At 53.4% G+C, this 14,184-nt stretch overlaps 1 protein-coding gene across 1 annotated transcript in view; it reads right to left on the bottom strand.

Annotated features, from left to right (window-relative positions):
* Positions 1-3,773: 3,773 nt before the first annotated feature.
* Positions 3,774-14,184, bottom strand: part of SMG5 (SMG5 nonsense mediated mRNA decay factor) — a 30,967-nt gene continuing 20,556 nt past the window's right edge. Inside the window, exons 13-22 of the mRNA XM_082298508.1 lie at positions 13,061-13,230; positions 12,717-12,792; positions 11,744-11,919; positions 11,225-11,383; positions 10,940-10,999; positions 10,026-10,185; positions 9,555-9,645; positions 8,903-8,977; positions 8,473-8,611; positions 3,774-8,089 (exon numbers count right to left, since the gene is read on the bottom strand). Coding sequence (XP_082154634.1) covers positions 8,006-8,089; positions 8,473-8,611; positions 8,903-8,977; positions 9,555-9,645; positions 10,026-10,185; positions 10,940-10,999; positions 11,225-11,383; positions 11,744-11,919; positions 12,717-12,792; positions 13,061-13,230 — 1,190 coding nt within the window. The 3' untranslated portion in view covers positions 3,774-8,005. The remainder of the gene's footprint in view (positions 8,090-8,472; positions 8,612-8,902; positions 8,978-9,554; positions 9,646-10,025; positions 10,186-10,939; positions 11,000-11,224; positions 11,384-11,743; positions 11,920-12,716; positions 12,793-13,060; positions 13,231-14,184) is intronic.

Here is a 14,184-nt window from a genome sequence, read left to right as displayed (position 1 = left end):
CAGGAGTCTGGCATTGTGTAGGCACCCACAGGCAGACGTGCAGCCTGTGACAGACACACGCTTCCATGTCATGGGGCCTGCAGCTCCCTGCCCCAGTGCCATCCCTGTGCCAGCCCGAGATCACTGAGCCTCCCCCAGGCTGTAGAAGCTGAGGGCTCCACAGTCACAGATGCAGCAGATGTGGTGGGCAGGCACCAGGAGCTGAAGAGGTGGGCACAGCTGGGGGCAAAGGGATAGGGGCAGACAAGCAGCAGGCAGATGAGCAGTGGCCAGTGCTGAGGCTCCCAGCAGATCTCCAGGGAGGACAAGAGCACCAGGCAGTGCCGCATGAAATAGCTGCTGGCACAGCATGTTTTGTGATGAGCTGTGTCCCTGTCCCTACCCCCATCCTTGTCCCCATCCTCATCTCCATCCCCTCCTTATCCCTATCCCTGTCCCTGTCTGTGTCCCTAACCCCATCCCTGTCCCCATTGCCAGCCTTTGTTCCCATTTCCATCCTCTTCTCATCCCCAACCCTGTCCCCATCTCCACAACCTCCACAACCGTCCCTGTCCCCATTTCCATCCCATCATTTCATCGCCCCCATTCTTGTCCCTGCTCCCATCCCATCTCCATCCCCATGCCCATCACCATTCCTATTCCCATTCTCATCTCCATCCCTGTCCCCATCCCCACCAGGTCAGCAGGAAGTGTGTCCAGATGTTGCCTATCTCATTCATCCTCTGAAAGGAGCTGAGGACACAGTCAATGGCTTAGCTCTAGGGGTGCCAGTACCCCAACATGATCCCATCCTCCCAGAAGATCTGTGGGGACAGCGGGGCTGGTCAGGGGACACCCCAGGGGAAGTGGGGCAGCCCAAGAGCTGCTTTGGAATCGTGGTGGGCGGGGAACTGAGACAGAGTGGTCTGGGAGTATCTCCCAGCTAGAACAAGGTTTCATGGGGAGTCCAGGGGATTTCCCACCTTGGATGAGGGAACCAGGGGAAGAAACCTGGGGACAGAGCCTCCCCTTCCCCCAGCCACACATACCCAAGGCACCTGGTGGACCCTGGAGACCTGCTCCAGCTTTACCTGCAGCATGGTGGGGCCACAGCACTCAGGGTGAGAGAGAGGTTGGGTCTTCAGGACCAAGCCCACCGGGGGATGGGGATTGTGGCTGCAGGAGCCAGGACAGACACACCCAGGAAGGCTCCTGGCTTTTTCCAAGGTTGTAAGCGGCAAAGCCTGCTTTCTGTTTGACTCTCACAGAGAGCCACTGACTGGACAGGATCAGGACCTCAGGCCCAGAATGGGGGAGCAGATCAGGGTCAGGGGTGGGGGCTGGCCAGGGGTCCAGGGTGCTGCAGGAAAGAAGGAGATCCTGCTTCATCCCCCATGCCACTGTATACCCTCCCCCCAGAGAGGCTCCCAACCCTAGGGATGTCCCTGGCAGATGAAGGCTTAGGACCATCATGGCAGGAGCAATCCCCCAGAGACACCCTGCAGCCCCCCATGCCCCAGCCCAGCAAAGCTGTTATGCAAGGCCTGATGAAGGACACTGAACTGGGCAGCTGGGGAAATTGGGGCAACAGGGAGAGCAGCTCAGCAGCATGAGGGGTGCCATAAGCATCCCACTCACCCCTCAGCCCAAAACTCACACAGTGGTTTAGAGGGAGGAAAACCCAAAATGAACCAAGAGTATCTGGAGAAACTTCCTGCTGCTCTGCCCCCAGCAGAAGCCAGAGCAGTGCTGGCAAGAAGCACCAGTGGTACGGTGGCTGCTGCCGTGTGGGCATCCCCTCCTGCAGCGGCCCTGCAGAGCCCCCTCCTCACCACTGCCATGGGCCAGAGGTCTCAGTCCTGCCAGTGCTGCTGGCTGCCCTTCTCCTGGCTCCATCCTGGGTCCCTCCCCGGCAGCTCCCACTCACTGCAAAAGGGGCAGACGGGGCCTCTGCAGGGCTCAAAGGCAGCTTTGTGCTGGACAGATCGCCTACCCTGCCACAGCCTTGCCTTGGCTGAGATCCCCTCAAATTCCTGCTGAAGACACGACCCCTTACTGTGCACGGGGGGCACACGGGAGCCTCCAGCACTGGAGGGGCCACTGGAAGGCGGTTCTGGGCACTGGACCTTAAATGCCACCAAGCTTGGGAGAGCCAGGGCAGGTGACAAAGCCAAGTGCAGGTCCATGCAGGGGGCCTCAAAAACACCCACCGGGGCACAGTGCAGGGTCCCACCAGGGTCCTCCCATCTGGGAGGGAAGAGGTGGAAAAAGCAAGTTTGGGGAAACAAAACTGACCTGGCAGCAGGAGGGCTGGCAGCAGCTCCAGCTTAGCCCATGGGGGCAAATGCCAGCAGAAGGTTCCTGCTGCAGCTGCATGAAGCTCAGGGGAGAGAGGAGTGAGCTGAGAGCAGGATGGATGCTTTCCAAAGCCCCTATCTTTGGGGATTTATTGATCCCCAGAGGACTTGTGTTGAGTGCTGGGCACCACATGAGCAGCTCAAAAACACCCTATGGCTGTCCCGAAGAGCCCGAAGTGCAGGCTGGTCCACACCAGGGCTCTGCTGTTCTGGTGGCCCCAGCCAAGAGGAAGTCACTTGTCCCCAGGGTTGTTGGCAGGAGGCCAAAGGGAGGGCCTAAGATGCAGACCCTGGTGCTGAGCAGTCCCTCCAAAATAACCAACATGAGACACAGCAAACCCAGGCAGGGAGATGTTCAAGGCAGGGGAGTGACACGTCTGTAGCAGAAGTGGGAAGCAGAGGCACAGAAGAGGGGAACAGGCAGTGAGTGGGGTTGGAGAGACAGCAGCTCCTGGGGGTCCTTGAGGATTCAGTTCCCCAACAAGCAGGACCAGGAGCCCCAACCCCTGACCAGGGTTGTGGCCTTTTTCTGCTTCAATTTCCCCTCAGTCCGTTCCCATGCAAGGGCTGTGGGACAAACCCCCACCCACGGACCCTCCCACAGCAGCACCATCCTGCACGGACTGATGATGGAGGCTCAGGGTTTGTTATGGGGCCGGCACCCTCTTGACACGGCCCTCCCAAGCTGGAAGAGGCGTTCCCAGCCCTGTTGAAGGGGATGGAGCCAGCAGTGACAGTCCACTACTGCCAGCTTGGTGTTGGGACTGGGCAGGTCTTGCCCACAGCCCAGTTCCCCGCTGGGGACTGAAGCTGGATTTGCCCTTTCACAACCCCCCTCTCTGACCTTCCTGCCGGTAGCAGCCTCCAAAGAATCCGAGAGAGAATTATGACAGGAGAAGCAAATCAGGGAGCTTTGACGGCAATGAATTCAGGGAAGGAATACTGATTTATTTCCTTTCCCTACAGAACACCCCACAGCTGCCCTTGGCACCAGGGCATGGTGGGACCCTTGCAGAGCCTGATCTCCAGCCTGCAGCCCCCAGCCCACCCTCTCCCAGCGCCTCAACTGGACACTGAAAAGTTACACATTTAAAAAACTTACACTTTCCCTGTCACCTGCTTCTCCACCCCCCTTCCCCCGTTAAGTGAGGGGCCCCAATGAGCCACAGCAGGTCCTTGTGCAGGGTCAGGGGTGCTCCTGTGGCAGCAGCATGCAGAGTCCTAGCAAGAGGATGAAGTCATCCCAAATCACAGAGGTGGCAAGGGAAATGCTACTCCCATCACAGGGATAAGGAAGGACCCACCTGCACTTCTTTACTGGGAAGTTCAGTCAGCAAAGCATATGCTTGAGAGTGGATTTACAGCTGGAAAATGCACTCAGCTCCAGGGCTGCACAGGAAAGGTGGGATGGGCTGGGAACGACCACAGGACACAAAGTACAAACACCTGGTATTTTATTAAGCCAGTCACCGTGTTCAGACCATGGTCAGACACATGCCAGGAGCCCCAGCCCTTCCTCGCCCAGCTGGGCCCCACATCCCCTCGCCCCTCATTGAGAGCGATCCTCCCTGGCTCTGCAAGCCCGTGTGCCACATGAGGGCTGAGGAGAGGTGATTGTCCCTCGCCTCAAACCCAGTCCCCTCACTGCAGGCGGCAAGGCCAGTGACGCAGCCCCTGTGCCAGCCCACCCTGTCCCCACACTGGCCAGCCTGGCCACTGCTGCTGCACACCAAGAAGGAAAAGAGCCCTAAATTGAAGATGTGAGACAAAACCCGAGGCATTGCGGGTGGCCTCAAGCCAAGCAAGGATGGGAGCAGAGAAGCTGCTTGGAACAGCCCATGAAACCATGGAGCAGAAGCCCAACAAGCACCAGCGACTGTGTCCACCATGCTGTGGGGACAGCCCAGCCGGCCTCAGCCACCACAAACCTGTGTCCTCCCAGTGTGGGGTCACCCCAAAAACCCCCAACAGCTCAACAGGGTACTAATGAAGAGAAAAACCAAATCCAAGAAACACACCAAAACACATGAAAACCCTTGTTTTCAGCCCACAAGATGGTTTTTCTGTTTGCTCTCCTTCCCAGAACAGCGGGCACTACCGGACTGACTTACAGCTGCTCCAGGGCAAGCCTGGAGTTGGTGCAGAAGCAGCACTGCAGGGAACAGCCATGGCCAGAGCCTGCACAGTGTCCATACTGCCTGATGCTCTCTTGATGAGGCAGCTCACAGTTCTGGCTTGGACCAGGTGCACAGGGTGGGGGGCTCTCGGGGAGCCCCCACTGCAGCACCACAGCAGCCACAGGCTGCACAGAGCCTCCCACAGACCATCCTGTTTGCTTCCACCCCAAGAGCCACGTCGTATCAGCAACCACCATGCCAGGGGAGAAACGCAGCGGCCCTTGGAGAGAGCAGATCTGTTCAATTTATCCCCAGGGAGAAAACTCCAGCTCATTCTGAGTGCTGGGATGGGGGGCTGAGAAGTGCCTTCCTTTACCCCAAGCCTGGGGATGACATGTTTGAGTCCCCTCAGAAGGCCACGCTTGCTGGAGGACACTCCATGCCATCTCCCCAAGGCTGCTCTGCTACCACACTGTGGAGCCTCCCAGTTTTTCAGCTCCAGGTATCTCTGACTGGGGATGCAAATCCAGTAACTATTCACCAGGTCCTCAAGCACAACTGTGCACTCTGGAGAGGAGGAGGGCGGCATAGGGACCATTCTGGTGTCCCTTTTAAAGGTCACAATCCCTCCCCATCCAGCCCAGAGTGAAAGGGGCCATGGGGGCAGTCAGGATTCCCCATTGCATTGTGAGGGCATCTTCCTACCCTCCAGGTATGCAAAACCTGGGAATATTAAACCAGCCCCTCAGGGGACTAGAGCAGTGACTGAGGGATAGTTGTGAGCAGCCCCTGCTGTTGCCATGCAGTCCCACATGGGCTCCAAAGCTCTGGTTACAGAAACTGAATCTATTTACTTTTGTTCTTAAACTGCATCCTGTGCCCACACAAGGCCTCAGTGGCTCAGAACACAGATCCTCCTCAGCCTGCCCAACCGCCCAGCACTTGGCTCCCAGCTGCCACCCTGCACAGCTCCGGGAGCTGCAAGAACCGAAACACTTGCCAACAACTGAAACACTTGCCATCAGTGAGACAGGAATTCCCTCTGGGCTGCTGCTTTACCTGTACTGCTCTCCTCTCCCCTCAAGATCCAGCCAGGACCTAAGGAATGCTCGACCTGGAGTGAAGCTGAGGACTGCCCCAGCTCCTCACTGCTTTGACCATGGCCCAGCAATGCTTCTCTTCACCAACCCCAAGAACGGCCCCAAGGGGGGCACTGAGGCTCTCAGGATGCACAACACACCGGGCTCAGCCCCAGTCACCCCCAGACTCCTCTGCTGTGCTCAGCAGCCAGGATCGGGGTGGGGTTTCTTCAGTAGCAGGAAAAAGCAGAGCACACCAACTCTCCGTGCCCCCTGCCAGACAAGGAGGGTTTCACCTCAAGAGCAGTCCCACAAGGTGATTCCCTTCTCTTTTTCCACCCCATCAAACAGAAATAATGAGCTACACAAACAAATGGCTTCAAATAAAACCACTGGAGGAAAGAGTGACTGGGAGCTTCACAACCCATCTCAGATCTCCAAGAATCCCCAAGGTATGCCGGAGTCTCTGACCTGCTGTCCTGCATATGACCTTTTCTTGGCTTAGCCAAGCAAAGCATTGTGAGTTTCAGGACAAGCTGTAAAAGGGAAAATCCTGCAGGGAAACCCCTGTCCCTCACAACCAGCCTGCCAGCCTCCAGGGATGAACTAGCTGTACCACGGAGATTGGCATTTCCCTCTGCTGTGCTGCAAAAGAGCTGGAACTGGAATCGAAATGAATCCTCTGGTACTTGTGCTGGTATTTTTAGTTTTTACCTGAAAACAAGGAACATCCCGCCCCTGCAGTACAACACACCATGCTCGGAGCCTGGACAGGGTGGAGTATGTGACTCAGCTTCTCATGTTACACCCTGGCTGTAGCAGCTTCTGGCTGGCCCATGTGAGAACACAGAAGACTCCAGTGGTTTGTACTTGCATAGCTGCTGCTGGTTCATGTGGATGGAGACATCTGTTCCGTGGGCACAGAGGGAGCATGAAGAGACTGCCCAGCCCCTCTCCTGCTGCCCTGCAAACAACCTGCAGCTTCATATCCGAGCACCGGCCAAGTGACAGCGTGTCAGACACAGGTTGCGTGAGATGCTGTCAGGATGGAGGTCTGTGGGATCCCTCACAGGTCACCTGGGGAACCAGCTCTTCCAGCATCTGTCCAGGTAGCATCAGCCCTCCTGTCTGGGATGCAAAAAGCACGGAACAGTCCGTGAGCTCAGTGCTCCCGGGCAGCAGCGGTCACGGCACCGCCTCTGCCAGCCCAGAAGGACACGAGAAAGGGGGACACAAACACTCCAGCTCTGTCACCATCTCTAGCACGGCATTGCAGCAGTGGTGCATCGAACAACCAGCAGAAAATAATGGCTTTGAGATTCTCCTTCCTCCTCCACATCCTATTGAAAGATTTAGGGGGGAAAAAAAGGGAAAAAAAAGAGAAGATGAAAAAAAGGCTTTGGGTCCTTTGGAGACGTTTGCTCCATCCCAGGGTTGCAGTGCTCAGGCCAAGCATTTGAGCATTAATGGTTTAAATCCCTCCCAGCTCGTCTCTCTCTTCCAGCTCTTATGCTGGATTCCTCCTTTTCTCCAAGGTCTAATGCTGGAAGCAAAGTGGGAGAAACTGCGGATGGAGGCACAGAGTCCTGTGGCCTCCCTGGAGCAGCGGGGTCGAGTTCGTGTCGCTCGTGAAGCGTGCAGCTCCCAGGGAGAGTGGAGTGCACAATGTGGGGCTGCTCCCTCCTCACAGACCAACATCCCTTTGCATGGAGCCCACTCCATGGGGGCCTGGGAAAGGAAATAAATATGCTTGTTCTAAGACAAAAAAAATTATATTAAGAGCTTTCCCCCCCTTTTAAATAGTATAAGTGTTTCCTTTTCTTTCTGACGTTGGAAGAGTATCCAGAACCTGAAGGGAACTCCTTTTTTTTTTTTTTTTTTTTTTTAATATTATTCATATGTATAAAAACTAAAAATTAAAAGGAAAAAACCCTTGAAAAATAATTAATTCAAAAGGGAGGAGGGAAAAATACTATCCGCTTTCCTGTCCCCAGATTGCCGAACAAGAGCAAAACACTCTTTGGATCTTCTTTCCCAAGCCGGAGGGTTCTCTTTCTGCCGCACTGGTTTGGTTTTGCTGAAGTTAAGTCCATGCTTTGAACCACCAGCCTGTTTCTGCTGGCCAAGCAAGCTTTGGGAGGAAGGAGGGGAATGAAGGACTGCCCGTCTCTCGCCCATCTCTGCCGACTGGGAGAAGGGCAGAGCTCTGCCCCGGCCATACCACGGGGCGTCTCTCAGAGCAGTTGGCGCCATCAGAGCTGTACAGCCGTCTGGTCAGGATGCAGGTGGAGGGTGTCGGTGTGCGTGCCCACATTGGATTTTTTTTTTTTAATTCATTTGGGTAGGTATTTTTGTTGCTGCTGCTGCTTCTTCGTGTCTTAAGTGTCGCCCAGATTGTTGTTTCCTTCGTTCAGACGCTGCACGTTCCGAGAGGGGGAGAGAAAGGTTCACCAGCCCGATGCCTTTCTGACCATCAGCCCATCTCTTTCCACTGCTTGTAGAACTCCAGAACATTTTTTATCTCTATGCTGGCATTGGCGGCTGCCTGGATGGCAGACTGCAAGCAAACACAGACAAAATAGGTGGTTAATTTTTAACCTGCCTCGACAAGACAGCTGCCATTCCCAACCCAGGGATTCTCCAGCAGCCTGGCACAGCTGGAAGGCCAAATCCTCCCAATTCTTGTTGCTTTGGTACAAGAGGCCTGCACGGACATGAAATTCAATTCTCCCACCTTTCCCAGAATACTCTGTACCACAAAATCAAGAAGCCTTGAAGGAATAAAGAATCTCAATGTATAAAGTAACTTTGGGGAAACCAGGCCAGTTATTAGCCAAGGCAACAAAACATTAAAAAAAAAAAATTCTCTTGCCAATGAATCATATTATATCCTTGCTGGGAAGCAGAATGGCTCAGCTTGGCCAGACAAGAGCTACTGACCTGCATGGGCACCGAGAACATGCTCGGGTCCTCCAGCTGGAAGCCCGTGATGATGGTGACCATTCCCGTGGTGTCATCCTCTCCACTGCCCTGGGACACTGTCAATTGTTTGCAGCTGTCCAGTATTTTATAGAGATTCCTGACAGAAAAGAGAAACAGAGAGGAAGGTCAGCGAGAAGACCACGTCTGCTCGGGAGGGTAAGTGGGAAGCAGGGCTGCTTTCTTGTTCCCGTTAAGGACTTTTCTGAGACCCTTTTGAGCACAGAGTGCTTGGTATTACATGCACAGATGGCTGTCCCTGTCTCCAGGGAATTTCATCATTACTCACACAGAACAAGCTCTGCAGTGGGTCCCAGTGCCACCACCTCTCCCCAAAGCCACCTGCCTGCTGGGAATTGGGTTCAGATACCTTCAGATGCTGAAATCTTACCAGGCATCTAGATCTTGTCTCTTCAATTTATGCCTCTCAAAGCTCTTCCCAACATCTTTCTGGCAACGAATGTACCTGAGGAGAGAGCAGAGTCTCTGAGTTCGTATGGAGACCGTCACACAGGCTAAAGTCAGCACTCCACGGCAGCTCCTCTGGGTGCTGCAGGGCTTCCACCAACCCAAATTTAACACCCAAAGGTCCATCCAAGGAATCTTCTGTGAATCCCTTCGATCACCTCCCTGCCTCACCACCATTCCCACATGCCACTCACAGTACCACATCTCAAGCCCACCAGCCCTGACCCTGGCCTCAGAGATGCAGTCTGTCCTCTCAGCTGTGCTCCTGCAGAGCACCCAGGCACAATCCGGCTCTTGCAGCACTCCCAGTGCAGTAGCAAAGGTCACCACTCCAGTTTATACAGTGACAGGGATGCAACTCCCCAGAAGCAGCTGTGCTTCACAGCTGAGCACCAACTACCAGCACACCTGAAGAATGCTGCTCAATCTGCTCCTTCAACACCTTCCCATTCCTGAAGTCTGGCTTTTCCTCGGCCCACTCCTCACTCTGCTCCAAGTGATCCACAGCCTGCTCCCACCCCAAAGCCCACCCATTCCAAAAGCAAGGGAAAATCCTACCCCTCTCCTGGTCTCACCTGTTTCCCTTTTTAAATTCTGCTTCCAGATACCGAATGCTGTCCCTAGCACCGGCGTTCTCCTTTTTCAGGAAGTCTAGGCCGTCGATAACTAACAGAAAAAACAAAACAAAACAGAAAACCATCTTGCTTACAGTTCTACTTCTGCAAACTAATCCAGAGGCATCAAGTACTCCCCATTCCACAGAACTCTGTCTGATGCATAGCTGCCACAGGAGAGGCAGAGGAGGAACAGGACCTCTCTCCTCTCAGCTATTCTGACACACTCTGTCAAAATCCCAAGCATGGACCACACAGAGAACAGGCCTCAAAAGCAACACATCAAAATGGTGTTGCAACTGTTCCAGATGAAGTCAAGGATAAGAGCAGGAGGAGGAAAAGCCACCACCCATGGCCCCTGGGGCCTGCTCCCAGCACAGAAGGGACGGGGCAGGCAGCCACTGATGGTTACCTGGTGTGGAGTCCCCATACCTGTTCGAGGGATGATGATGATGAACCTCCCACTACTGGCCAGCTGCTTGACAAGAGCCAGGTGCTGGCAGAGGGCCTGGGTGTCCGGAACAAGGTAAGGAGACATGGCTGACTGTGCCTTGGGCTGCTGGAGACTTCCCTCCAGCTGAGACACCTCCAGCTGAAAACACACATGCAGAGACACTCGCTTCACATTTATGCTGAAACACACCACCAAACGGGGCAAGACTTGCCCTGCAAAGTTCCACCAGGCCCTTCCAACCTCCAAGCATACAGAACAGAGGGCTGGATGCAGCAGAGGGTCAGCAAGAGGTGATGGTCCCACTCTGCACTGCCCAGTGCAGTCCCACCTCGAGTACTGCAAACAGTTTGGGGCACCTTGATGTAGGAGGGGCATCGAAATATTAGAGTGTCAGTTTGCTCAGCTTGGAGCAGAGAAGGCTGAGGGTGACATCATCACAGCCTACACCTTCCTCAAGGGGGTCAGCGAGCAGGAGGTGCTGACTAGCAATAGGACATGAGGAAATGGTTCATTTAATTTCCAGCTTCATTGTTGCATCAGGGCAAGTTCAGGCTGAACATTAGGAAAAGGTTCTTCGCCCAGAGGGTGGTTGGTTCCTGGAACAAGCTCCCCAGGAAAGCGGTTGTGGTACCAAGCCTGCCAGAGCTCAAGGAGTGCCTCGACAACACTCTTGGGCATTCAGTTTAGTTTTAAGTAGCCCTGTGAGGAGCAGGAACCTGGACTCCATGATCCTTATGGGAGCCCTTCCAACTTGAAATATTCTACAGTTTGATCTATGCAGAATGGACTTAATGCCTCTGTGTGGGATGGGAGCAGAGAGTTCCCCCTTCCCAGGATCTGACATTCCAGCCACTACCCTGCTGGTTTTCAGGCTGGAACCGGCATCTCCTACCTGCAGTCGAAGCTGAGCCATGTCTCTCATGAGCCTGTTCCGGCGAGCTTCCTCTGCAGCCTAGTTGCAAAACCAAACTTCCGTATCAGTTAGCAGGAAACACACCAGCTGACACTAGCACACACTTCCAGAAACACTTCCAGGGCGAAAAGGGGACACTGGAATAGCTTTAAGAAGCAGAACTTTCATCTCCTCTCAAAGATCTGTGATTACAGTTACAACCTAAGAGTAACCTACAGGAAACTGAGACAAGTACAGAGAATTCATTCACCTCTACCAACTCACCATGTGAAACTGGGCCTGGGCCTGGTGCAGCAAGTTGTCTTGCTCTGACTGTGCTATGCTGATGAAGATCCCAAGCTCCGAGTTGAACTGCAGGATGCTGCCTTGCAAGTGGGTAATGAAGTGGCCAAAGCTCCGAATGCAGCAGATCCGCACGACAGACTGCAAGGAAGCAGCAGGCAGTCACCAGCCACAGCAGCCACGGGGCTGCGGCCTGAGGCAGCGCCGAGCTGCAGCTCACGCTTTTGAAAAAGGCAGGAACTGATATTAAACGCCTAATTCTGATGGATGTTTCTGATCTCTTCTGAAGTCAGAGACTGCAGGAAAGGCTACAGCTGGCCAGAAGGTTCAGGGGTGCCAGAAGTCTGGGCTACCTCGACCCAAGAAAGTGTTAGGAAACATCAGCAGCACCCCTCCACACCTGCTCCATAAACCTCTGCTCAAGCCTTCAAGTGCTGGGAGGAGGACCCACACAACACAACAATCCAGGTCTGACTTTTTTCAGGATTTACCCCAACTCACCTCCTCAACTGCTGAGAAAATGGGTCGGTCCTGCTCAAAGTTAAACCTCTTGTGTGCATTTTTCAGAGGCGGAAGATTGCGCAGGGCCACATCTTCAGGGAGCAGCAGGTTGGCCTTCAGGTCTGGGAGCTCAGCATCACTCAGGATGTCCTTGACTTCATCACACAGGGCCAGCCCTGGAGAGGAGGGACAAGAAGGAGAGCAAAACAACTGATGAGGGGGAAAAGAGGAAAACTGCTTTAACACACATGATCTGTAATGGTGATGGGCAGAGGTGTTAATGACACATATGCTGTGAGCACCTGCTTAAGGAGGGACCACAAGACCACTCACAATATAAAGAGCAACTCTCCCAAACAATCTGCCAAGGGACTCTGGGAAATTCCCTGTTTGGAGGGATAGCTTTCCCACCTACTCCAAGGGATGAGCAACCCTGTTCAAACTCTGCTTCTCATGAACCATGGGGATCTTCAGACTCAGCCCTGAAGAGGTACAGAGCACATCATAAGCACCTGGAGCTCCAAAACTATTTTCCAGGATTCCCATGACAAAATCACAGCCTTACTTCTGCTCCTGGCAGTGAATTTCACTCCTGTTGTCCACACATAGATTCTCACATGCTGGTGTCAGTGTTTCAGTATGTTGCCAGCCATATTAATGCATTAATATAGCATTCTTTGTGTGTGACTTTTGGGGTTGTCCTGTCAGGGCCAGGAGTTGAACTGGATTCTGGAGCGAGGGCGTCTCTTCCAACTCAGGATATTCTATGATTTTATGAGTCTAAAGACTATGGGACAGTATTTAACTGGAATGGTGTTTACACAAAAAACCAACACATGCACATGTCACTTCCTATTGTGTTTATAAAAACTGCTACTAGGAAATCTCCCTCCCTGGGCTCTCTCACACACCCTGGGAATCACTGATGACCAGGCTTGGTGAAACATGACATTGCCACTTCCTTCTCCAGTACCTGATTCCTGCAGGTCTGCAGCAGAAGGCAGAAGGTTCAGGAGCACAGACAGCCTGTTCCACAGGCTCTGAGAGCTCTGCAGGAACAGAACACAAAAGGCCACAGAAAATGTCAAGACAGACGTATACAACAACCAGGCTGCTCAGGCCTTCCAGCATCTCCAGCAGCCCTCAGAATGCTTTATGAAGGGCAAACGTCACTATCCTTCTTAGGTGCAGATTAGTTTAATTCAGCTGGTGGGGGATGTAATATCACCCTCCGCCCAGGACTGGGGCCATGGCTGCCACCAGCCCAGGGAAGCTGACCAGACACAACCTTGTAGAGAGCCCCGACACCATCCCCACCTGAGCACACATGATGATGAGGTCCGTGTTTGTCCTCAGCCAGTCCAGGAACACCTTGACAGTAAGCAGCAGCCCTTCATTGGTCACAATCTCCAACTTCTCCTGAAGGGATCGCTCATTTCTGCAGGATCTGTTACTTGAAATGCTTTCTTCGGAGTCAGACACATCATCTGGAAAACAAAGGCAAGCACATGATGGCAGCTGTTAAACCCCCCAAGATGCCAAGCCCTGCTGGTGTCAGAACAACACTGGGCTGGTAATAGTTGAGTTGAAATACATGGTGCCTCCACACATCCTCACAAAACCAATCCCTGTCCCCTGTGCTGTTACTAGAGTGTATCACTCCCACATTTCCTTCTTCCTCGGGAGAAGAGGGTTAAAATCTCCCTGTGAAGGTCTGACCATTGCCTAACCTCTGCAGCAGCCTCCAAGAGGCTCACTGACAGAGTGGGGCAGCACATGCCAGCACAAGGACCAGAGCAGTTCCTGCACGAAACACAGCCATGAGGCCAACACGCTCCCAGCTTCGAGCCAGGCAAGAGAAGGAAATGGCAGGGCTGTCCTATGAGTCAGAGCCCAGAGAATTTTAAATATTGAACATATTCTTTGCAGTCTTCTAATTCTCCGGACCTGAGGATCTCAAAGCCGTTGCCAATGGAATCACATGTGACACGAGTGACCTGAGGTCAAGGTGGGAATCAATGACACGTTTTGCTACAGCCCATTATTTCAAGTGCTGCCATTGCTTCCTGTTAGCACAGCCACGGGCATTCCATAAACCCCCGGAATCACAAGGAAGGAAGTGATTTATTCAGAACTCACCCCTGACAGCACCATGAAAAAGCAGTTTGGATACAGCACAGATGAGGAGAGCTCGAAGCTAAAAAGCACACAGTGAACTCATTCCATCTCTCATTTTCTACACCTGTAAAGGTATTATGGCCACACATTCCTGGAGCTGCAACAGCTAGATAACCACTGAGGGAAAGGGTTAAACAGACCAAAACCCATTTGTTTCTTCCTTTAACCCCCATCTCTTTCATGTGGCCATGGAGCAGTGCCGGGAGCCAGTCAACACTAACATGATTTAATACTGTGCCTTCAAATCCTGGCCCAGGCAAAGC

Source organism: Coloeus monedula, assembly GCF_965178545.1.
Source record: "Coloeus monedula genome assembly, chromosome: 29".
Lineage (NCBI taxonomy): Eukaryota > Metazoa > Chordata > Aves > Passeriformes > Corvidae > Coloeus > Coloeus monedula.
Note: the sequence above shows the minus strand (reverse complement) of the source record. Positions and strands in the feature narration are given on the sequence as shown.